At 57.0% G+C, this 23,521-nt stretch overlaps 7 protein-coding genes across 7 annotated transcripts; 4 read left to right on the forward strand and 3 right to left on the reverse strand.

Moving 5' to 3' along the window:
* Positions 1–954: 954 nt before the first annotated feature.
* CH63R_01726 (uncharacterized protein) lies at positions 955–1,740 on the forward strand (the record flags this gene model as incomplete). The annotated part of the gene is made up of 1 exon (XM_018296701.1): positions 955–1,740. One exon carries the CDS (start codon positions 955–957, stop codon positions 1,738–1,740), a length of 786 nt encoding a protein of 261 aa, XP_018165063.1.
* Positions 1,741–3,450: 1,710 nt separating this feature from the next.
* CH63R_01727 (SNO glutamine amidotransferase) lies at positions 3,451–4,485 on the reverse strand (the record flags this gene model as incomplete). Its single annotated transcript, XM_018296702.1, has 2 exons — positions 3,451–3,958; positions 4,223–4,485. The coding sequence occupies 2 exons, from the start codon at positions 4,483–4,485 to the stop codon at positions 3,451–3,453; spliced, it is 771 nt and encodes a 256-aa protein (XP_018165064.1).
* A 1,890-nt stretch (positions 4,486–6,375) lies between these two features.
* Positions 6,376–7,314, forward strand: CH63R_01728 (pyridoxine biosynthesis protein; the record flags this gene model as incomplete). The annotated part of the gene is made up of 1 exon (XM_018296703.1): positions 6,376–7,314. One exon carries the CDS (start codon positions 6,376–6,378, stop codon positions 7,312–7,314), a length of 939 nt encoding a protein of 312 aa, XP_018165065.1.
* Positions 7,315–9,058: 1,744 nt separating this feature from the next.
* Positions 9,059–10,297, reverse strand: CH63R_01729 (uncharacterized protein; the record flags this gene model as incomplete). Its single annotated transcript, XM_018296704.1, has 1 exon — positions 9,059–10,297. The coding sequence occupies one exon, from the start codon at positions 10,295–10,297 to the stop codon at positions 9,059–9,061; it is 1,239 nt and encodes a 412-aa protein (XP_018165066.1).
* A 777-nt stretch (positions 10,298–11,074) lies between these two features.
* CH63R_01730 (WD repeat domain-containing protein) lies at positions 11,075–12,673 on the forward strand (the record flags this gene model as incomplete). The annotated part of the gene is made up of 2 exons (XM_018296705.1): positions 11,075–11,609; positions 11,661–12,673. The coding sequence occupies 2 exons, from the start codon at positions 11,075–11,077 to the stop codon at positions 12,671–12,673; spliced, it is 1,548 nt and encodes a 515-aa protein (XP_018165067.1).
* A 975-nt stretch (positions 12,674–13,648) lies between these two features.
* Positions 13,649–14,236, reverse strand: CH63R_01731 (uncharacterized protein; the record flags this gene model as incomplete). Its single annotated transcript, XM_018296706.1, has 1 exon — positions 13,649–14,236. One exon carries the CDS (start codon positions 14,234–14,236, stop codon positions 13,649–13,651), a length of 588 nt encoding a protein of 195 aa, XP_018165068.1.
* A 3,155-nt stretch (positions 14,237–17,391) lies between these two features.
* CH63R_01732 (Sterol 3-beta-glucosyltransferase) lies at positions 17,392–22,169 on the forward strand (the record flags this gene model as incomplete). Its single annotated transcript, XM_018296707.1, has 4 exons — positions 17,392–18,289; positions 18,379–18,476; positions 18,543–21,815; positions 21,888–22,169. The coding sequence occupies 4 exons, from the start codon at positions 17,392–17,394 to the stop codon at positions 22,167–22,169; spliced, it is 4,551 nt and encodes a 1,516-aa protein (XP_018165069.1).
* Positions 22,170–23,521: the final 1,352 nt, after the last annotated feature.

Genomic DNA, 23,521 nt, shown 5'->3' on the forward strand with positions numbered 1-23,521 from the left:
GTCTGCGGTTTAAGTGTGGTTCAAGTGTGATTTATGTGTGATTTATGTGTGTGGTTTATGTGCGGATTATGTGAGGTTTAAGTGTGGATTATGTGGATTATGTGGATTATGTGCGGTTGATGTATAGTTTGTGTATAGTTTGTGTATAATTTGTGTATAATTCGTGTGGTAGACGAATATCTCATGTAAGACATGCCACCCCCCCGCTCCCTCACCCCAGAAGGGTCCAGACCCTTGAACTCAATCTCACCGTTCCCATGGAGCTTAGACCCAAGCACTCCCCGATCTACCGCACATACGGATGTTCGGATCCGGCCAAACGCCTTGACATAAACGGCCCGTGGCAGTTGGGGCGACTCTACCCGACCACCGCCAGTAACCACAGACGGAAACACACCTCAGTCCGCACCCGGACGGGGGCGCCGGGGAGAAGACCCTGGACGAGAAGGGACTGGAAGTCACCGGTCACAGTCGAAATGACGATTGCGGTCACAAAGAACTTGGCCAGTTTGCTTTCATCTAGCGCCGCTCTTCTCGGTCACCCCCCCCCCTCACTTCCTCCTCCTCGCTTACACGCATCCCAGGGTCTCCTCGGGTGTTTCCTTTAGGCTTTGCCGAGATGGCCTCTTCCGCAACTCCGGACTTTCCTGGGCGTCTAGACTTCCCTTCCCCCTTCTCCCCATTCGGAAAGGAACATGTGGACAATAGAGTTGACGCCCTTGTGACGTGGAGTTCCGGACATGGACGCCAATGCTCGGATACGTCCGCTTGGCGGCCCACGAGACACATCTAAAGAGGGAGGCATACGATACCGGCCCGGATCCAGGGTCCTCGAGAATGTCCTGATATAGACTTTGCCTGCATTCCATCTCTTGTCCCAAACATCTCTTCTTACCCTGGCTGCATCTGAGATCCCCCCCCCCAACCAACCACCCCCTTTTACCTCGCTCAGATATGCTGCCGTTCGTCTTCGCCTTCGCCGCCGTTGCGTCCGGCGCGAGGGTCGAGCGTAGACAAGACGAGTGTGCCTCCACCACCACGCTGGACGCCCTCACCGTCACCAGGGTTGAGCCCATCTCCATCTACATCTTGCCGGGCCAACTGGCGCCTACGGGCTCCAGCAACAGCGATAACAGCAATAACAATAACGACCCCTTCACGGTGGTCTACACCACAGTATATCCCACCTTCTGCCCCGAGTGCTCCCAGGGCCTGAGGCCGCAGACGTACACCATCACCCAGACCTGCACCGGCTCCATCACATCGTGCCAGCCGTCCGGCAACGAACTGCCCGCCGGCTACACGACGACGCAGGCCACTTGCACCGACTGCCCGACCCCTTTCAGCGCCGTCCTCACCGTCCCCCAGGCCACGGACGCCGTTGTCACGTCGACCTATCTCGAGATCGTCACCGCCCCCGACCTGACGACGACCCGGACCGTCATCAGGACCTGTGCCAGCGAGCCCTGCCTGCCGGAGATCACGGGCTACACGGGACGCGTCTCGACTATCGACGCCGGCCTCTTCGCAGAGCCCGCCGTCACGGCTACCGCCACCGTCACCAAGACCGAGGAGCGGACTGCCACCGTCACCAGAGATCCCACCGGGACTTTCCGACCCGGAAACTTCAACAACAACAACAACGACGACGACAGCGGTGCCGGACGGCTTGTCTCCTCGGACAAGTCATTACTATTCGGCATGAGCGCATTCGTTCTTTTGTTACTCGCTTCTTCATAGTAAGCGGGGCATAGGTTGACGAAGAAGGGATGACGAGGAGACGGGGAGATGTAAGAGAGAAAGTTGTTGTTTGCTCGCAGATGGCGAGACATACGCATGAGCGTTGCAGTTGTTATTCCATGGGCCTCTCTACTTGATACCATTTATTACCCATGTCGACCTGACGGTCTAACCATTTTCCTTTTTCTTTTCTCCTTGGCTTGTTTATTCCCCCCTGTACAAAAACCTGATCCAGGCCAGCATATACCATGACAGCATTGAAGTCGTATTATAGGCAGGTTTCGGTAGATAGACTATTCGCAATCAGATAGAGCCGAATAATCATCAAGAACACAATATGCGTCGCACTCTGTGAATCCCAGTCCAAGGTCCGGTTTCCTTCGAGTTCCGGGGATTATTGTCTCTCTCTTCGTCAGTACCAATTCCATCTTACAACACATCGCCGCTACTATTTGCCATCACCGCCACGACTATCACTGCTACTACTGACCAATCATCTCGATGCGTATTCATTTGACAAACCCGTGAGAAGGTGCAGCTTGCTGCCTTCGAGACCCTGAACACAATCCCGGCTCCTCGGAACCCTGCCTGTGATCATTGAAAAACGGCCCAGAATCTAAACATATCTCCTGGATTGAACCACGTTGTGGGCTTGCGAGGCAAAACAAGGTTCATGTCATTGGCATTAGATGCTTCCAGAATCGGCTCTCTGACGTCTTGTGGAATATGTCTTGCGCTTTTTGCCACTCTTCCAATGGCTCATGTGGCGTCGGTCGGATTGCCGTCGTCCAAGACAAGATGTCATTCCACCACTTGCCGGAGAAAATTACGATGGCAACAAAAGACGCTTGCCCGCGACCTCTGGCTTGGAGCAGTTTCGTAGATGCAAAAAGAGAGAAAAAGAAAAAAAATTGTATGAATACTACTACCCCGTCATAGGTCTGAATTCACGCCCTTTGACCATGTTGGTTGATGCCATACGCGATGTACATGCACACCCCTCCCCCTTTTATGTCGGCGGCTGCGCTAGACAAGACGATCAATCCCAAACCCGTCATCTCTAATTCTATTTATCCAACCCAGCTCTATGGGATTCTAAATATTCATTCTAGCCAAGCACCCGTGACGAATTCCACACAGCTGACCCCGTGTTTTGGGTCATCTCGGCAGATGCCGTCTCTCATCTCGCAATGATCTGACAAGTGAGACTGCGTGACGGGGAGGGTTGGATGTCTTCCGCCCCAAGCAAGCCACGGATGTCACCAGCCCATCTCTCTACGTTCCAAGCGTCAACGCAGCAACTAAAGGAAGTGTACGCAAAACTCATTTCTCTCTCTCTCTCTATCTCTGATACTCGCGCGCTAAGATCGGCGAATCTCCCCCGCCTCATTGCGTATTATGTGATGCAAGAGTCTGGGCCTTGCCGCCGCCACATGTTGTAAGTCGTGAGTCGTCACTATGGGACTGACTCGCTGCTTGCTAGTGGGCAGATATGCAGCAATTGTCCACCTTCCAACGTCGATGCAGATATCGGTACGCCCACCGCCCCGGGTGTGTCGTCCCTTTGCGCATGCTTATCCGAGATACGCAGCCACCGGCTTTCGTGTCTGTCGCAGAACGTACTCGACTTTCTATGAGTCATGACATCATTTTGTGTGTGTGCGTGTGAGTGAGTGAGTGAGTGAGTCGAAGCATGGTTGCAACTCCCATTCATGCAGATGACACCGATGCCACGGACCGGAGCACCTCCAACAGCCACCACGCGTGGATTCGAATGTCATCCGTCAGCTCCGGGTGGAAGCTCGTGGCAAAGATGTTGGCCTGCCTCACGGCGACGATGTCACCGACCGAGTCGTCGGCCGTGCTCTGGCTGACGCCCTCGGCGGCCCTCGTCTTGCGCCCGGGCAGGACGGCCAGGACCTCGACCGACGACGACGGCTTGGCCTCGGTCGAGAGGATCTCTTCGACGATGGGCGCGCGGATGAAGACGCCGGGGTAGGGCGAGGAGGAGGCCGCCTTCAGAGCATCATCGCCCTGCGTCAGGAACGGCAGGTCGAGGTCGGCGACGAAGCTCTCGATCTGGCGGCCAAAGTGGTTGCGGTGGACGCGGACGCCGAGGCCGCCGATGAGCTCCTGGCCGCCCTTCTTGGTGGCGTTGGCCTCATCGGCGAGGAGGATGGCGCCGGCACATGTGCCCCATACGGGCTTGCGGTTGACTCTAGGGGTTGGGGGTTAGACGTCTCATATAACGATGGATGGATGAGAATTTGAAAAGTGGGATCAAGATGATGGGTTGGAATGGTTCCCGGGTGGTGTGAGCTGAGATTCGTAGCCAAGGCGGTCCATCCCTTCTCGAGAATTGCACAGGTACGCAAAGAATATGGAGGATGAAGAAGAAAAAATGAAGGAAAGACGAAGGAAAAAAAGATTTGAGGTTGCAGACACCACGGGACAAAAACAAATCAACCATCGACCGACTTACTTGACAAACTCCCTCAGGGGCTCCATCAACCCCGACTGCGTCGCGACAAACGAGATGGTGGTGCTCTCGCCGCCCGGAATGATGAGGGCATCGCAGCGGCGGAGCTCTGCCTCGGTGCGGACCTCGATGGCAGCGATATCGGGTCTCGGGCTTGGCGCCGGCGGCTGGGCCGTCGCAAGCCAGGCGGCGGCTTTCCGCGTGAGCTGGACGTGCTCGTGGAAGCCACCCTGGAGGGCCAGAACGCCGACGGTGACGGTCGACATGGTTTGAGTGCGTGATGAGAGAGTGAGAGAGTGAGAGAGAGAGTGTGACTGTGTGTGTGATTGGGTGAGTGAGTGGGTGGGTGCGTGAGTGAGAGTAAGTGGATGAGCGATAGTGAGTGGATGAGTGAGTATGTATGTATGTGTGTTGCTGCTTAAGCCTGTTGTTGTTGGCGCGGAGACTTAGAGTTCCTCTAAGCCAAGAGGGAAAAAATATCGCTAGAGAGTTTTGCAAGCCGTTGCGGTTGAGTCATTTACAGCCCTCGAGACACCACTTCGCACATAGGCCCCAATGAACAAGAGCAGCGGCAGCGGCAGACAGGCCTTGGCGATAAAGATTCGTGGTCGACCCTTGCTAGTCGGCCTGCTGGTGGTGGTATTTGGCGGTTTAGTAACCAGTTGTCCGCGGCCAGGGGGGGGAGGGGGTTTGGCGGAGGAGGGAGGGGCCGTGGGGAGGCCGTTACGTACGGCCGACTTGCGCCGCGGCTTCAGGGTTCACCACGGAGTTCTCACCACGGAGTTCTTGCGGCGGTGGGTTTGTGGCTCTTGTCAACTGGCTGCCAAGGGCGCAAAGGGCGTAAAGGCGCAGAGCGGAGCAACGGGACTTGGAAAGGCGGCCGATGGTGGCGGAACAAGATAGAAAGACAACAGGACAAGAGAACTGAGCGGCATGACGGCTTGAGTTACACACAACCTTGGGGTTGGGAGGGGCTCGGCTTCACATCCGATGACAACCGCTCGCCCGCCGCTCGGAGTCGGCCCAGACCCTAGCAGCATGCTCAGGCAGGCCCCCAAGCAACTATACAGGTAGACAGTTGTCGAGACTCGTCTGTCTGCTCCGTATCTTGCTACATTGCACGTAACGTCCGCCTTCGTCACTCGCGACAGTCAGCCAGACGCGGTAGGGGGAGAACAAAGTGACAGGTGGTCATGGTCATGATTAAGAGAACATGACGGGCCGTTCAACGGCATCTCCCTCATCCCAGAAATGGATGGGAATCCACCTGCGGCTTCTCGCGCAGCTCTAGAAGAATCCTCTCTTCAGATAACACACTCCGCCCCGCGTTCAAACACCGGCGCGTGGGCCGCCAACCGCCCGCTACGGAGACTCGGGACTTGGATGACACTGTGATGCTGTCAAGGTTTGCCCCTGTACCATGACCCGGAGTAACCGTATCTTGCCTTTCCGAGATCGGGACTTTGTCCGTCCACACTCTCTCGTCCTCTTTCCATGTACTGTCTCTCTCTCTCTCTCTCTCGCCCTCTCTCGTAAGGTGGCTCGGCCCTAGAGGGGTTTCCTATGACCAAGTGTCACCGCCGAGTCACTCGTCAGGTCCAGGCGGCTGGGTGAGGGTTGCGTTCTCTCCCCCGCCCCCTTCTCCCAGGCAAACCGTACATGGTTCTCGCACACGTGTAAAAGGGGTCTTCTGCAGGAAACACGGGATGACTCGGTACAAGAAAAGTGTAAAAATTTTCTCCATCCAATCTGTTGTCACCAAGCATCATCGACTTTTGCTGTCGCCGACATATACTTATTTGTTTGCCCCCCTTCCGTCTGCTCTCTCCTTCGTCCTGCCCCTTTGTTCCCCGGATTCTTGAATCATAAGAAAAAAAAGAAAGAAAAGACCCATCGCGAAGCGGAGCATCCATCGTTTTGACCATTTCGAGGCCCTCGATTCTCTCTGATTGACTGGGAAAATAAATAAAAATACAAGCAAGGTACCCCTCCTTCACCAACCCGTTCTATTCCCGGCATCACGACTCGGACACACCTCGTCTCGATAGTGCTTCTTCAGCTCAGAATACTTACCTATATCCCTCTCTCACTACCCAGTCTCACAACCTCATATCCCCTTTCCAAAGGAAAAGAAGAAGAAGAAGAAAAAAGGCAACATGACCAACAACGACGCATCCAAGGCCAACGGCGCCAACGGTGATGCCGCCAAGAACTCGTTCGCCGTCAAGGCCGGGCTCGCGCAGATGCTCAAGGGCGGCGTCATCATGGACGTGACGGACGCGGCGCAGGCCCGCATCGCCGAGGAGGCCGGCGCCTGCGCCGTCATGGCCCTCGAGCGCGTGCCGGCCGACATCCGCAAGGACGGCGGCGTCGCCCGCATGTCGGACCCGGCCGTCATCAAGGAGATCCAGAACGCCGTCACCATCCCCGTCATGGCCAAGGCCCGCATCGGCCACTTTGTCGAGTGCCAGATCCTCGAGGCCCTCGGCGTCGACTACATCGACGAGAGCGAGGTGCTCACGCCCGCCGACAAGGTCTACCACGTCGAGAAGTCGGGCTTCAAGGCCCCCTTCGTCTGCGGCTGCCGGAACCTCGGCGAGGCCCTGCGCCGCATCGCCGAGGGCGCCGCCATGATCCGCACAAAGGGCGAGGCCGGCACCGGCGACGTCGTCGAGGCCGTCACCCACGTCAAGACCGTCACCAACGACATCGCCCGCGCCAAGGCCGTCCTCCAGACCGAGGGCGTCATCGGCATCCGCGCCATGGCCAGGGAGATCGGCGTCGACCCGACCCTGCTCCAGCAGACGGCCGAGCTGGGCCGTCTGCCCGTCGTCAACTTCGCCGCCGGCGGAGTTGCCACCCCGGCCGACGCCGCGCTCATGATGCAGCTCGGCTGCGACGGTGTCTTTGTCGGCAGCGGCATCTTCAAGTCCGGCGACCCGGCCAAGCGCGCCAGGGCCATCGTCAGGGCCACAACGCACTTCAAGGACGCCAAGGTGCTTGCCGAGTGCAGCGAGGGGCTCGGCGAGGCCATGGTCGGCATCAACTGCGACAGCTTGAAGCCCGACGAGAAGCTGGCCACCCGCGGGTGGTAAGCCGGCGGCGATGATGCAGGATGGATGGATGGGTATCTGTTGGGGGAAAAGTGATACACACGGGCTGGGATGATGATGCATAGGGACGGGCGACGGGCGTGGTGTGGATGATTTGGGTCTTCATATACGGGTTCGTCATGACTCTGCGACATGAAAAGCAGCATTTTCTACTATATTCGGTTTTTCAACATGAGGCATTGTGGCCGCATCTCAGCTAGCGACGCCGAGGGGTGCCATCTTCAACAACGGAGCATATCGGACAACTGGGCGTAATGAAAATGAGTTACACCTTCCTTGGGTTGTAATGTAGCAGGCGGTTGAGTGAGAGTGAGTGACAGTGAGTGAGGGCGAATGAGAGACAGTGAATGAGGGTGGGTGAGTGGGTGACTCGCGCATGAAGACGCTGTGATTGATGCCTTCTCTGCCGGAATATCACGAGCTGATGCACCCCCCCCCCCCCTCCCCCCCACTCCCAGCTGATGCTTGTCATAACCGCCCTCTTCCATGACTCTTTTCTGTATTGTTGACTCGTCTGCAAGTCTCTCTGACTCTTGCGCCGGCCTGCCTTCATCACGACGGTCCGCGTTCATGCCGCGGTGCACCCTGGCTGGGCCTCATAGGACCACCACTCGAGTGGAGAGCTCGAAGATAGCGGCGGACATAGCTCAGTTGGGAGAGCGTCAGACTGAAGTGGGTTTTCGACCCTACGAAACTTCATTCACATAATCTGAAGGTCGTGTGTTCAATCCACACTGGCCGCAACTTCAACTTTTGCCTGTGACACAAAAGTTTTTTTCTCGTGTTTGCGGGTGTATTTTTGGTTCATCATTCATTGATTGATTGGAATACACTGACTGAATGAGTGAGTGAGTGAGGGCTTGCTACACTTGCTTGTTCTGGTTTTCTTTCATTCACTCACTCCCTGCCGTACTCAATCACATTTAGCTAGCTGTCTGTCTCCTTGGCTACTGTGGAGCGATCCAACCTATCTATCTATTGACGAGAGGAACGTTTCTTTCACTCAACGAGGCTGTGGCAATACACCTTCGGCACTTGCTCGATCATCCGTCCCCAAGGCCACGATGAAGCTACCACATGGTTCTTCCATGGCTCAGGGTGGCTAATAGCTGAGAGTGGTGCAAGAACGCCATTCCCGCCTGACAAATAGCATGGGGGTGTGAAGAGCAAGCTTCCTTTTGACAAATGGACGAAACCAAGTCCCGTTCTCTGCCAGAATACTAACGCATAAAAATCTCAGCAGCCAGGTCTAGACTTACAATAAAAACAAGCTCATGCATGGGCTGAGAAATGGGCACATGGCGTGGGGGTGGCCGGCTTTCTTTGACGCCGAGAGGGTCCGGCAAGGGGCCGGCGGTACGCTTAGTTAGGTGTTTGGGGGCACAGGCGGCATTTTGAACCGGTTTTCTTCCTAAATCAAGCATAATTGATTTGTATTAACGCAAGTTTGGCTTTTTCGATTGTCTCACACGTCACTGCGGATAGAATGCTCCGGCGGCGCGGCTGCGCCGTGAAGTGAACTGTATCTGGCTACCCCTACTCCCGTTAGTCGGCAGCGCCAGGCGCCTGTCTGCTGCTTGCTGTATTACTGATCCATGGGAAGGATCTTGGTGAGAGATGCATTGTAAAAATACAGATATGTTACAGTGTCTTGTACAAGCCGTCCGTCCTCATGGGCGGCGTCTCCTATTCCCCGACAGCATTAGTCCTACACAGCAAGTGTATCCTAGTACCTCGCCTGTCCTTTCTCCTTCTTGACGCTGGTACGGACGCGCCGCGCATACTGCGCAACCTGAGCCTTGACGTCCAGGTTGTAGCCCGGCATGGCGCCGATGGCCTTGGAGAAGACGCCCAAATGGCCGCGCCGGAAGGAGGCTAGGGTCATCTCGATGGTGTCGATCAGGCGGAGTGTCTGCTCGTCGTAGTGAAGACCAGCGAACTGCATCTCGTCGAGCAAGGCGAGAACGGCCTGCGTGTCGCCGTGGCGATACCAGATAATGGAGGCCAGCTCGTTGTACAGGGGCGTCGAGACACCCAGGACGTACGAGGCGAGGCCAAGCTCCTTGACGCGCGGGAGCAAGTTGAGGGCGAGGGCCGAGGGCCGCGCAAAGGACTGGTCGAGGGTCTTGAGGCCCTGGAGGAGGTGCATCGAGTACAGGGGACCGTGGGAGTCCATGATCAGGGACGGTTCGGGGGTTTCCGCGTATTCCATCTTTTCCGGCGGCTGCTGCTGCTGCTGCTGCTGCTTCTTTGGTCTGCCTCTGCCCTTCTTTTCCGTTTGCGGCTGTGTCTGTGTCTGTGTCTGCGACTGGGACTGGGGCTGATTGTGTTCGGAGATTCCCAGTTTCGTCACCATGGAGAAGACGTCGCGTTCCAGAACGTCCCAGACCTCGACGTCGGTGTTGCATTGGTCCAGAAGGGCCTGTAGCCTAACGATCTCGGTGGTGCGGATCTCGTTGTACGCGGCCTCTAGCCTGGCTGCCTGTTCCGTTTCGGCCTCGGTGTCCCCATCCTGTTCGAGGTGCTCCTCTTCCGGCTTGAAGGAGATTCGCGAGGAAGAAGGGTCTTCACCCTGGACCTCACGCATTTCCAAGGCCGCCTGGGCTGCGCGACGCAGCGAACGGGGGAACTTGCTCAGAACGGCATCGCGGGACCCCAGCTGCCCGAGTTCTGCGTCTTGTTGCTGAGCGGTGGCAGCGTCCACGCCGCGGCGGTCGCCACGTTGCGCAATGTCGGCAAAGATTCTTTGGAAAATGTACTTCTCGGTCGGGGTGATTGTGGACTTTTCGGGGTTATTGAAGCCGCTGGGGATGTCGGGTCGCTTGTCGGCCGGGTGGTTATCCCACTCGAAGGGGATGGGCTGCTCGCCTCTGTGTCGGGCTGCAGAGGTCGAGAGGGATCGCAGAGCCGCCGACGCCCTGAGAATCGTCCTCGTCTGGTAGAGAAAAGGGGTTAACGTCGACATTGCGGGTTGTGGTTGTGTTTGTGGATGTGGTTATCGGTCGAAGCTGTGCTGTTGCTGCAATTCTGCGAGAAGATGCGCCGCCCAAGCAACAAAATTTCCATCCAGAGTCAGCCAGTACGTACCCGCGACTTGCGCGATGGGCGATGGATGGAGCTCGGGCCATGAGGAATCGGATACGTACCATCTGCAAGGGACCGTCTTCGCTGATGTAATTGATTGGTCTACTTGTGCCGAGAGGGACCGGTGGGTTCACGCTCCTGAGGTACAGGTATCTCGCTAGGTAGGTACCCAGCAAGGTACCTAAGGTGCCGAGAGGAGGACGGTTGGTAGGTACCTGCAGAGACCTAAGTGCCTACATAATCAACGCGTCGCGACGCGCTTCGAATCAATTAAAGAAATTCGCCCTCGTCGCGCTCTGTCCGGCTTCGAGACCGCCTCCTCCCCCCTCCCCTCCCCCCTCCACGCCGACTTGGGCTGAAAGGTTGCTGCCACAGAGACCGAATTGCGCATCGGATTGTGCGATTGCCTCTTGAAACCTGCAAGTCGGTTCAGCTGTGTTGACTCTGTTCATCCTGTTCATCTGGCGAAGCGAGCGTAGCCAGCACTCCCGAATCGCATCCTCGACTCGACCGAGCCGTACCTTGCCATCCACCGACTTGATACTTCCAAGCGCCGTCTACGACTCTTTCTAAGTCTCCGCAGACTAGACTGCGCATATCTCGCTTCTTCAAAGCCTTTACTTGCAGCCACTGCATTTTCGTACTGCCAGTTACAGTCATGCCGACCAGGAAGCAGAAGGAGGAGCCCGAGGAGGCCATGAGCGCCTTCGAGCGCATGCGGCAGGAGAACATTGCACGTAACCAGAGCCTCCTTAAGGACCTGGCCCAGGTGTCGAATAAGATGATGCCTGCCAAACCCAAGCCTGCTCCGAAGCCCCGATCCGCGCCGGTCAAGAAAGAGGCTGTTGAAGCTCCCGCCGGCCCCGTCCGTCGCAGTGCCCGAGTCGCGGGGCTTGACGCCGACAATGAGACGCTCAAACGCAAGTACGAGGTCGAGCTGGAGGATCAAGCCGCCAAGGAGAAGGCGAAGAAGAAGCGTGTTGGTGGCACTCTGAGCTTGGGCGACATTGCCGTCGAAGGGAAAAAGTTCAACAAGGGCATCGATGGCCTGGGTGCGCTGGTGCCTCGCGGCGCCCAACCCGGAGTCCCGACCTTCACTGACGAGGATGTTGAAAACACATCAGACAAGGATCTCAAGGATCTTCGGAAGAAGATGGGGAAGCTCGAGCTGTACGACAAGTGGATTCCCAACGGTATGTCACCCTGTAGCCCTGGGAAAGGGCTGTCACTCACATTGCCCACAGACATCAAGATATGCCCTCAACGGATATACGCGTCGACATTCCATCCTACCGAGGAGAAGGCAGTCATCTTTGCCGGCGATAAGGAAGGCGCCCTGGGTGTATTTGATGCTTCACAGGACGGGCCGCCGGAGAGTAACGACGACGACGAGGAAGAGGCTGAATGGAAGGAACCCGAGATTGGCGCTTACAAGATCCATGCGCGGACCATTACGACCATCATCGTTTCTCCCTTTGACAACCAAAAGGTCTATACGTCGTCCTACGACTCCACAGTCCGTGTCCTTGATCTTGCCAAGGACATGTGTGTCCCGGTCTGGGAACCCGCGGACAAGGAGGAGGATGTTCCTCTGTCGGCCATCGACATCCCTTTGACTGACCAGAACCTCATCTACTTCTCGACCCTGGACGGAGCCGTAGGTCGAGTGGACATTCGAGACCCCAAGGGTACGGAAACATGGTCGCTGTCGGATAACAAGATTGGCGGCTTTTCTCTGAACCCTCGGGAGCCGCACCTGCTGGCCACGGCCTCTTTGGACCGCACCGTCAAGATTTGGGACCTGCGTAAGATTACTGGCAAGGGCGAAATGCGCTTCCCTGCGATGCTTTACGAGCACAACTCTCGCCTCTCCGTCTCCCACGCCTCTTGGAGCCCCGGCGGGCACATTGCGACATCGTCGTACGACGACACCATAAAGATATACAACTGGTCTGACCACGAGACCTGGGACTCGGAGGGCATGGAGCCCGCCAATATCGTCAAGCATAACAACCAGACGGGTCGGTGGGTGACCATCCTGAAGCCCCAGTGGCAAAAGCGTCCCCAAGACGGCATTCAAAAGTTCACTATCGGCAACATGAATCGTTTCGTCGACGTGTACGCTGCCAACGGGGAGCAGCTCGCTCAGCTCGGGGGCGACGGCATCTCGGCCGTCCCAGCCGTTGCTCAGTTCCATCCTACGATGGACTGGGTCGCCGGTGGCACAGCTAGCGGGAAGCTCTGTCTCTGGATGTGAGGCGTTGCCTTTCGCCACCTGTTGTCTGTTGTCTGTTGGCATCATTTCGGGGCATCCCCGCAAGACCCCGAGGGTCGGGCCTTGCTTGGTCGGAGGGTTGGTTGTAAGATTGGCGAGGTTTTTGTGCGTACATTGGATACCCTTACCCGTCGGCGGATGGTTGTAAGGATCAGCCTGTTCTTTTTGCATGGCGTTGGGGGACCAGGATGGTCATTACTGTTGCGGTGGTTGTGTCACTTATCCCAAAAGCGGTGGTCTTTATGCACATGGACGGAAAGCTTTTGACGATGGTCGAAAGAAGAGACCTCTATAGAGTGTTCGCCACACCTTTCAATAGTGGCAATCGTCCGATCAAGATGTAGAACGATGTTCAAGCCATTTCGTATAATCGTCTTCGTCGTCAATGCCTTTGCTCCTCTACAGTTGGAGGAGTGCTCTGAGATGAATGGGGCCCATGAACCGAAGAGATGGGCAAGGGAAGGGAAGCACCGCCTGCAGCTATCATATGGGCAAACACGATTCCAGACAGCAACCATGCTGATGAGTGATGCCCGAGCTCACGTACATACTTTACCTATAGACGATGGGTTACAACAGTTGCATGGTGAATGTGAATGTGAGTGCGGGTAGACAGACCTCTGTTAGCCCATGCTCAGTGTTGGGTTAGACCCTGAAAATGACATTTGTTTAATCCAATGGTGAAACTTTTCTATGAGACCGAATCTTGGTATATCGACTGGGATGTTATCGAGTTCTGAAGTCGTCAAACACAGTTGCGGGTTGTGTTTTGTTTTATCAAAGCGGTTCAAATACTACAGATGTCAAACAAACATGGCAAGATTCAACGAAAGAATTGTTCTACCTCTGATTATCGCCATGTCCTCAAAATAGGCTTGATTTACCGACAACATTAACACGTCTATCTACACTTCTCTATTCCTGCCAACTCGTGACAACACATAGCTCTCTCTCCCCTCACACCACCCGGTAGGCATCGTAAACGACCGTCGCCCCGAGCCTGGCGCCGCTACCGACCCACATGGCCGTGTTCACGACGTCCCTGTACCTCTCGTCCCCGGTCTCCATCTTGACGTTCAGCCGGAAGCTGTACTCGTCCGGCTTGACGTCGCCGGCCCGCGCGGGGTCGAACAGGCGCTCCATGACCTCCCTCGGCCCCGTCCGCCAGCCCGTCGTGCGCACGGTGATGTGCGCGGGGACCTCGTCGTCCGTCCTCAGCAGGTAGGACGTCTCGACGGCGGTGCTCAGGGACTCGGCCACGACGACCTGGCTGTCCTGGCCCCCGGGGACGACGGTGCCGGTGGCCCAGCGGGCCGTGAAGACGCCGCCGGAGAAGGAGATCCAGTTCCGCTGGCCAAAGGGGCCGACGCCGACGGGGATCAGGGGGTCGAGGTCGACGACGATGCGGAAGTCGAGGGCGAGGGCCGGGACGGGGAGCGGCAGGGCGGCGCGGGTGCGGTTTGCGGGGAGGTTGGCCTCGCTGAAGGGGGTATCTTGGTGACTGGAGGTTGAGGTCTTTAGCAGTCGATTCAGAGAATGGCTCATGAGTCTTGTAGATGGCTGGCTGCCAGAGTCTTTAGGATTACCTCATTCTGGACCGATGTTGGGAGTTTTGGGGGGGGGTTCTTAAGCTGCACGGGCGAGGCTTGACGGGGGGGCAGGATCGTTGGATGGCGTGTGTCGGTTGACGAGCCTGACAAGCACGCGCCGCCGTTGGGTAAAACGCTTGTGATGCAGGAGTCTAACGGAAGCGTGAGGACGCGGGATGATGTCAATAACGATTGAGTTTGGGGACGGTCGTCACTGAGACCGAGAGGCGGCGGCGGATGATTCCCTCCCACCCCCCTCGTCGCGCGGGTTTGAGCCCCGCCCCCGCAGTAGCATTCGGTCTTGTGAGCCGGCATTTCGGGCCCGGATCTCGGGATTCACGTCGAGTCGGTTACATGTCACATGGATGCCGAATGCAACATCCCAATGCTTGTGGGGTCGAACGGTTTAAAAGGACTTTGTATAAAATATGACCTACATCAGTGGCAGGGTATCACCAATCTTGCAATGGGCAGTGGACAGCATGTGTTGATTGACGAGTTGTAGTGAAACTGAAGTTTGCCGTGAACTTGATGCGATACCCTCGAAAGTGCCGTGTAGGCCCGCGACAGAGATGACGGCAGATTATCCCGGCGAGTAATTTAGAAGAGACCCAAATCCATAAACTCATCACTTGGAGGCAATTCGATACCGGCGGGCCCTCTCACACACGTTTTCATGGTGGACCGAGATCGGATTTGCCATGCAGTTGCTGTGTTAGTGAAGGTCTTCTTCCATCCAAAGACAACTAACTAGACTTGTTTTCCGTCATTCCCATCATCATCATCACACATGGAGCTTGGGTGCTTCTCTCAACAAAAGAGGGACCCGGGGCGTTTTCGCGACGCAGCCTGATCCCAGAGCGGGTGTCGTTTGCGGTCACACTGGCTGATGTCATTCAGTTCTGACATCGGCCCCTCACTCTCGCTCTCACTCTTCTCGATCTCGCTCGCACACTCTCACACTCTCATAAAATTAGTCGCTGTTGGATTTTGAAAAGTCCACAGTGAGTCGCCCAAATTAAATGAGTGATGCATTCGAAATTATTCGGAGGAGAGACGGGTGACTGCCAGCTGTCTGGTGTCTGCTGATAAGATGGCGGGGGAATGGTTCGGTTCACATGCGCAGTCCATGTCTGATTTGTCGAGATCTTGTGATGGGGCGCGGATGGCGCAGTCTGGCGTCATGGGAGTGGCTTATCGATAAGGGTCGCTGTTGAAGTTGCCAATGGGAAGAGCAGGATACAGAAGAGATCCACTTCATGCTGGGGCCCCCACGGACAGCTGTCATGTTTTGGCTGCCACCTGCCATCCAAAAGGGTCACTCACTCAGTCACTCAGTCACTGCACTTTTCCCCTTTACCTCTCCTCTACTCTGTACTCTCTCTCTCTCTCTCTCCGTCTCTCACCTCACTCACCTTCGGCTTCCTCCTTTTGGGCTTCCCATCCACATGCAGGGTAGGACAAAGTGGGTGGGTGGGTGGTCTTTTGGTCCCCTTTTCCCAGCCAGTTACAGACGCTCGTGGTGTAAGCAGGGGCCAGAGCTTCCATGGGCCGGTCACAAGCTTCATGCAATCCGAGCTGCAAAGGACGAACCCGCAGCTAGGACGTGCAGATATACTGTATTTAGTTGGTGCTTGCATCTTGTCTAGAGTACAATAACAACTGGAGAGAAAGCGACCGTGACTGACTGACTAACTAACTGACCGACTGACCGGACGCTGATTGTGACTGTGATTGCGGTTTCCCTTTAACAAACTAATTACCTTGTTCTTAACGGACTGCCGGACTATTGAGACTGGGGTCGGGTCGGGTCTGCTGCTCCCGGACAATTGCTGGTATGCGTATCGACGTCTTGGGCGCAAACAGTTGATCTGAATGAACCAGGCCGGGCAGTAAGTCTGACAGTCTCTCATCTCAGTCAGGCCCTTCCTTGCCCACTGACGGTTGAGAATGAGTGGACTTGTCTGCATCCGACCCTGCTATTGTTTGTTTGCCTGTTTGCCCATCCAGTCCGAGTCCTCCCCCCAGTCCCTCCTCATTCATCTGTGTTCCTGGTCTCTCAGTCTCAGTCTCACTCTCACCTTTCTCTCACTCCATGTCCTCCTCAACCCTCCAACCCCTCTCCCCTGCACATCTTTCCTCAGTCATCCATCACCTGCATCGATCTCTCTCTCACCAAGTTGCTTTTCCCCCTATGTGTATCAGCCATCCATGTGCCTCCGAGTCTGTGCCATCTCAGCGGTTAGGACTCGGTATCATTAACCTTTCCTCTCCTCTGCAGTCTGTCTGTAGTCGCACTCGCACTGCATTTACCTCAATTTGCCTTGCCTTAGCTTAGGTACCTTTACTTATCGGACACTAATCGAGACCTGCCTGCCTTCTTATTAGTCCCTTTTTTCTTCTTCTTCTTTGCTTTGCTTGCCTCGTCTGACTTACATAACGCACCACAACACGACACAGCCCAGCCCAACATCGCTTCCGTTGAACAACTATTACTCCGTACCGTATTCCCTAGTCTCCTGTCACCTGCTGCTGGACACCAATACCAGCACCAGCACCCAATCATACCCCACGCTCCTGTCCATCCACCATCATCCCTAAAGGTACAACGACCGCTTCCTGACCAGACCAGACCAGACCATTAATTCCTCCAGCGCGACTCGATATTACTTGACTTTTCCCTTCCTCTTGGCCCCCCCCGCCCCGCCGTTTTGCCTCGTCGCCCATCCCGCAACTCTCCCGCCGAGCGCGAAACCTTATCGGTGCCGTCACCGCCGTCGCCGCCGCCGCCGCCGTCACACGAACGAATGAACCCAGCCCGCTGTAGCCACACTAGAGTTTGGCCCCTTTCACTGTTTCCGACGCTTCCTCTGCTCTGACCTCCCCCACCTCTCCCACCTCTCCCACCTCTCCTACACCTTTCTCTCTCTCTCTCTCTCTCTCGCCTAGCCAGGCAGAGAATAGAAAACCACAGAGGTCGGCGACCCAAGCAAACCTCTACCTCAACTACCCACCTCCATCCACAAAGGTACTCGGCAGCCTTCAGCATCCTCCCGCCCGACCCATCCGCCGACCCTTCTGCCGCCCCAAGGCAGCGCAACCTCGACGGCCATGGCGACGCCTGGCCCCGCGGGTGCCGCGACCGTCAGCTTCGGCGGCGAAGACGATGTCAAGCGCCGCGTCGGCAAGAAGCTCCAGAAGAAGCGCCACGAGCCAAACAACACACCAGCTATGGAACTGCCCGAAAGGTTAAAGGACGGCGACGACAGCAGAGACGAGGATTTGGTTCCGACCCAGGGCCCGCCCATGTTCATGAACATGAACCAGTCCATATTTGGCCTCATCGCCGCCGCCGGTTCCCGCGTCGACTTCCACGACCGCTTCGAGTCCAGCGACGAAGAAAGCGCCGACGACGATGACGATCGCCGACCCGACCACGCCGCCGCCGCAGACAAGGCCCCCGGTCTCGGCCATTTCCTCCATCGCAAACAGCGCCGACACAACAACGAGTCCGACATCTCCAAGACCACTGTACTAAAGAAGGATTCCTCCTCCAAGTCCGAGAAACACCGCCGCAAGATCTCCGGCTCCAAGCTCCTCCGCTCGCTGCCGGCCCTCCCGCGTCTGCCGCGACACAAGTCCAAGAAGGAGAAGTCCAAACTGGGGCAGCAACAACAAGAAATGGAATCCTCCTCCCACCAAGCTCCGAGCGACGCCTCTGAGGCCTACTCGACCCAGCGCACCGACGGTATAAGAGAAGAAAATGAGGGCGAGGAGGACGACGAGGAGGATGATGACGACGATGACGATGGAGACCACCGCCTAGCCCCCGTCATGAGCAGGATGCTTGAAGCCAAAGCCGAAATGTCGGCGCGGCCCAGCTTCGATGTCGACCGCCGCTCCGCCGACCAGCTCACCTACAGCGACTCGGCCGAGTCCAACGCCACCGCGCTGGCCCGCCGCCTGCAGGACATTTTCGAGTTTGACCACCCAGAGGTCGTGATAGAAGGTAGGCTCTTGTTCTTTTTGCCTCAGTTGTTGTTTGCGACGCAATGCGCGCACGCTGTGTACCGGCTCACTAGCTAACACTTGCGACAGAGTACCCTTGCTGGCTGCTCCAGAGCGTCCTCCTGCAGGGCTACATGTACATCACGGCGAAGCACATTTGCTTCTACGCTTACCTTCCCAAGAAGGCGGTACGTTGTTGCCTCTTCTCTCCCATCTTGCTGCCTGCTCTGTATGTATGCTACAGACACTGACAGCCGCAGCACGAGGTTGTCAAGTCGGGCTATCTGTCCAAGAGCGGCAAACGCAACCCCAAGTACAACCGATACTGGTTCCGCCTCAAGGGCGACGTTCTGGCCTACTACAAGGACCCCTCCAACGTCTATTTCCCGAGCGGCCAGATCGACCTCCGCTACGGCATCTCGGCCAGCGTCAACGACAAGAAGGACGGCCTCGGCTTCACCGTCGTCACACATCACCGCACATACCACTTCAAGGCCGACAGCGCACCGAGCGCCAAGGAATGGGTCAAGAGCCTGCAGAGGGTCATCTTCCGCTCCCACAACGAGGGCGACAGCGTCAAGATCTCGCTGCCCATCGAGAACGTCATCGACATCGAGGACACCCAGATGCTCGAGTTTGCCGACACGTGCAAGATCCGCGTCATTGATAACGACGAGACGTACGCCATCGACGAGTACTTCTTCTCCTTCTTCAGCTTCGGCAAGGACGCCATCAACGTCCTCAAGATCCTGATCGAGGATGCCTCGTCCAATGCCAGGGACACGGCGAAACTGAAGGCCGCCGCCGCCGCCGCCGCCTCGCAGCAGCAGCAGCAGCAACAACAGCAGCAGCAGCATGAAGAGGAGAAGCAGCCCGTCACCGCCTCTGCGCGCAGCTCCATGAGCGCAAGCAGACGCGCCGCCGCGCCGCTGAAGCTGAGGACCAGCAAGCTCCCCGACGCCGTCAAGGCCACTCTCTCGCCCCTGTCTGCTCAAGCTCATAGCCCGTCGGCTCTCAGCCCTCGCGCCAGCATGGATGCTGCGCGGTCCAGCTTCGACGCCTTTCGCGGTTTCCGTCGCAGGAGTCTGGATCTTTCCACCATTATCCGGGACTCGTCGCCCCGGCGTAGCTTCAGCGGCAATCGGCGTTCCATGAGCAGAAACCGGCTCGACGACTCCCGGCACGCGCCGCACCACCAAGACCACCAGGGTTCCACCGACTCGTACGTGCAGTCGTCCATGGAGGACCCGAGCTACTCGGGCATGGTCGCCTCGTCGAGCGAGGACCCTTCGGCGAGCCAGATACTGCGGGGTAGCGACGTGTTCCAGAACCCTACGATGCGCCGGTCCACCTCGATCTCTCGCACGGATCAGGACAAGAGCCAGCGAAGTCGGGGGCAGAGAACCCCTCCCTCTCTGGCCGCATACAGCCGACAGCATGCCGCGACTACTGGCTCCATCAACGATGGCGACAAGCCACCGGCGACGCCGACCCTCCAGAGCATCACCAAGATGGGCGCGTTCCCGCTGCAACGCGTGGGCGCCTTTGCCGAGTACCTCAACAGCACTAGCAGTAAGTTGGGCTCGATGCTGGCGACGGAATCCATGGGCTACGTGGAAAAGGTCTCGGGCATGTGGCGAGGTGGCCGCAAGCACTACGACGCTCCGCCCGAGATCAAAACCGACGACGAGGATCTCTATGAGGATGCCGAGGGCAAGATCCAGACGTCCATGGACCGCTTCCGCGCGCACTTTGCGCTGCCCGAGACGGAGAAGCTTCAAGCCACCTACTTCGGCTACATCCTGCGTGTCCTGCCGCTGTACGGCAAGATCTACATCAGCGACAAGTCCTTCTGCTTCCGAAGCTTGTTGCCGGGAACGAGAACGAAGCTCATCCTTCCCCTCAAGGACATTGAGAACGTGGACAAGGAGAAGGGGTTCCGCTTCGGCTACTCAGGCCTGGTTATCGTCATCCGGGGTCACGAGGAGGTCTTCTTCGAGTTTGGCCAGGCCGAACTTCGGGACGACTGCGCCGTCACGTTGTTGCAGGGCCTGGAGACGACGCGCTATCTGAAGGAGACGGGAGACCTGGACATGGAAGAAAAAGAAGAAGAAGAGAATGCCATGGCCGAGCGCGACGCGCTGAAGGAGGCGCGCCAGATCGAAGAGTTCCACGACCACGAACTGCGTCTGCCGAAGGAGAGCTCGGGTGTCAGTGATGCCCCGACAATCCTGTTCGACGACCCCAAGGCCTCGTTCCTCAACTTCAAGCCGCCCCATTCCATGAAGATCACCTGCCTAACGATCGGTTCCAGAGGCGACGTCCAGCCCTACATTGCCCTGTGCAAGGGCTTGATCGCCGAGGGCCACCGGCCCCGTATCGCCACCCATGGCGAATTCAAGGACTGGATCGAGGGGCACGGCATCGAGTTCACCAAGGTCGAAGGCGACCCCGGTGAGCTCATGCGGCTCTGCATCGAGAACGGCACTTTTACCTGGGCCTTTTTGAGAGAGGCGAACTCGATGTTCCGCGGCTGGCTCGATGAGCTGCTGGTGTCGGCGTGGGAGGCCTGCCAGGGCTCCGATCTTCTGATCGAGAGCCCCAGTGCCATGGCCGGCATCCACATTGCCGAGAAGCTCTCGATCCCCTACTTCCGAGCCTTCACGATGCCCTGGACCCGGACGAGAGCCTACCCTCATGCCTTCGTCATGCCCGAGTACAAAATGGGTGGTGCGTACAACTACATGACGTACGTCATGTTCGACAACATTTTCTGGAAGGCCACGGCGCACCAGGTCAACCGCTGGCGCAACAACACGCTCAAGCTGCCCAACACAAGCCTCGAGAAGATGCAGCCGAACAAGGTGCCGTTCCTCTACAACTTCTCCGAGTACGTCGTCGCGCCGCCCCTGGACTTCTCCGACTGGATCCGCGTCACCGGATACTGGTTCCTGGACGAAGGGTCGGATTTCCAGCCGCCGCAGGATCTCACCGACTTCATCGCCAAGGCGAGGGCGGACGAGAAGAAGCTCGTCTACGTCGGGTTCGGCTCCATCATCGTCAACGACACGGCCAAGATGACCCAAGAGGTCATTGACGCCGTTCTGAAGGCCGATGTCCGCTGCATCCTGTCCAAGGGCTGGTCGGACCGCGTGGCCAAGCAAGACGACGACGCCGGTGCCACCGGCGCCGCCGACGCTGGCTCGAAGAAGGACGAACCGGTCATGCCGCCCGAGATTTTTGTCATCAAGAGCGCACCCCACGACTGGCTGTTTTCGCAGATCGACGCGGCCGCCCACCACGGCGGATCCGGCACGACGGGCGCCAGCTTGAGGGCGGGCATCCCCACCATCATCCGACCGTTCTTCGGCGACCAGTTCTTCTTTGGGGCCCGCGTGGAAGACATTGGCGTCGGTATCTGCTTGAAGAAATGGGGGGCTGTTTCTTTCGCTCGTGCCCTTTGGGAAGCCACGCACAACGACCGCATGATCGTCAAGGCTCGTGTACTCGGGGAGCAAATCCGCGGTGTAAGTCTTTGCGCTGATGATGAGCATTCATATGCAAGTGTACGTGCAGTCAAAACTAACAAGACACGATAGGAACGCGGCGTGGAAAACGCCATCCAGTGCATCTACCGCGACATGGAGTACGCGACGAGCTTAATCAAGCGAAAGGCGGGCAAACACGCACAGTCAGAAGAATATGACGACGAGGAAGCCGAGGAGAGCTGGACCTTCATAGGAAACGACGAGCCCGACCCGGACATGACGACGAAGAAGCTGTCAGAGATGGGGGCGCCTCCCGGCCTGCCGGAACCCAAGCCCCTCGGGACGAGGGTGATGCGCATGTCGCCGTCGGCCTCGCAGCAGCAGGTAGCCTAGCAGGCCGAGCAGGAGGAGGTGCCCTGGGGGTTGCTGAAGGATGGCATCACGAGACACGACTGGAGTCGAATGCCGCCAAGTGAGGCGGATGACGTGGGTTCAGGCTGGGATTGCCTCGGAGACTTGGGGATGGTTAGACGGGAACGCTGAAGGAACACACATTGGCTGGGGCGGCGTTTTCACGGCCTAGACGATCTGAGGAAGGGATTGCTTCCCCCCCCCCTCTTATTTTCTCTTTTTGTTGTTGTTGCTTGCTCATCGCTTTCTGGTCCGGAGTCCGGGGGGTGGGGGGGTGTTGGTTGTGATGGGGAACGGGATCCAGCGCGCAGTTTTCTTTTACATGGTTTGTGGCGTGATGAGAAGGCGCTCTCGAGGCACGAGGCACGAGGCACGGGACACGGAACAATGACACCCATTACTCATGGATAGAGAGTATCATTAATACTCGATTACGATGGTTTTCTTTGAGCGGAATCAATGGGAAATGTAGGATATGTGGTGACGAGTTAGTATATATGATTGGCTCTGCCGAGGGTGAGCTGGGCTACTATTGCACCAACGAGAGATTCGCTGCCAAATGAGATGTCTACATGGAACGCTTTTGCGTCGTGGCGGGCGGACAGACTGGTGAGAGGTGAGGCCCATGACTTCTTGTCGTGGCGATAATAGCCTGGAGTACGATGAAGGGGACGGATGCATATGCGTCTTGATCCGGGCAGTCTCAGTAGTTTCCTTCGCTCGCGGCAACTCAACTCAACTATTCGCAATGGGCGGTAGGTGCCAATGTGGACATGAACGGGAATACCGGTAGAGGCAGGAGAGCTGGAATCACTGAGGCATGGGGAACCGAGATCAGAAGACGAATGGAGAGGCGCGTGTCCACTTGGGGTGTCGAGCGAGATTCACGCCACTTTTGATGGTGAGGAGTCAGTGTGCGAGGGGCGACGGGAGTTGGTGTTGGCTGACAACATGTCTTGTCAAGGTAGTGTGCAACGTTATTGGGATTAGGCTGGGCGAGGCGCGTGACGGAGAGGTGTAGGGATGTGGGAAAAGTATCTTTGGAACTGTGGTGTAAGCAGTGAACCGTACATTAGTATGAGAAAGGTTGCGATGGAAAGCCCTTGAGCTTTGGTTGCCTGTGACTAACACCTACGTATCCTATGCATGGCCGGGTGAGTGGACCTGATCATACATGAGTGCCTTTTGCAGTTCTGTGTGATCGCCCGTTGCCTGTTGATAACATTTGCACGCGGCCTGTGTGTCTACTCCAGTCCCGTATGGACAACTCTTGACCGTTTGCCTGAAGATGGAGGCGTGACTGACAGGCTGTAAGAGCTTCGGATGGATCTGGG

Source organism: Colletotrichum higginsianum, chromosome 1 (genome assembly GCF_001672515.1).
Source record: "Colletotrichum higginsianum IMI 349063 chromosome 1, whole genome shotgun sequence".
NCBI classification, from domain to species: domain Eukaryota; kingdom Fungi; phylum Ascomycota; class Sordariomycetes; order Glomerellales; family Glomerellaceae; genus Colletotrichum; species Colletotrichum higginsianum.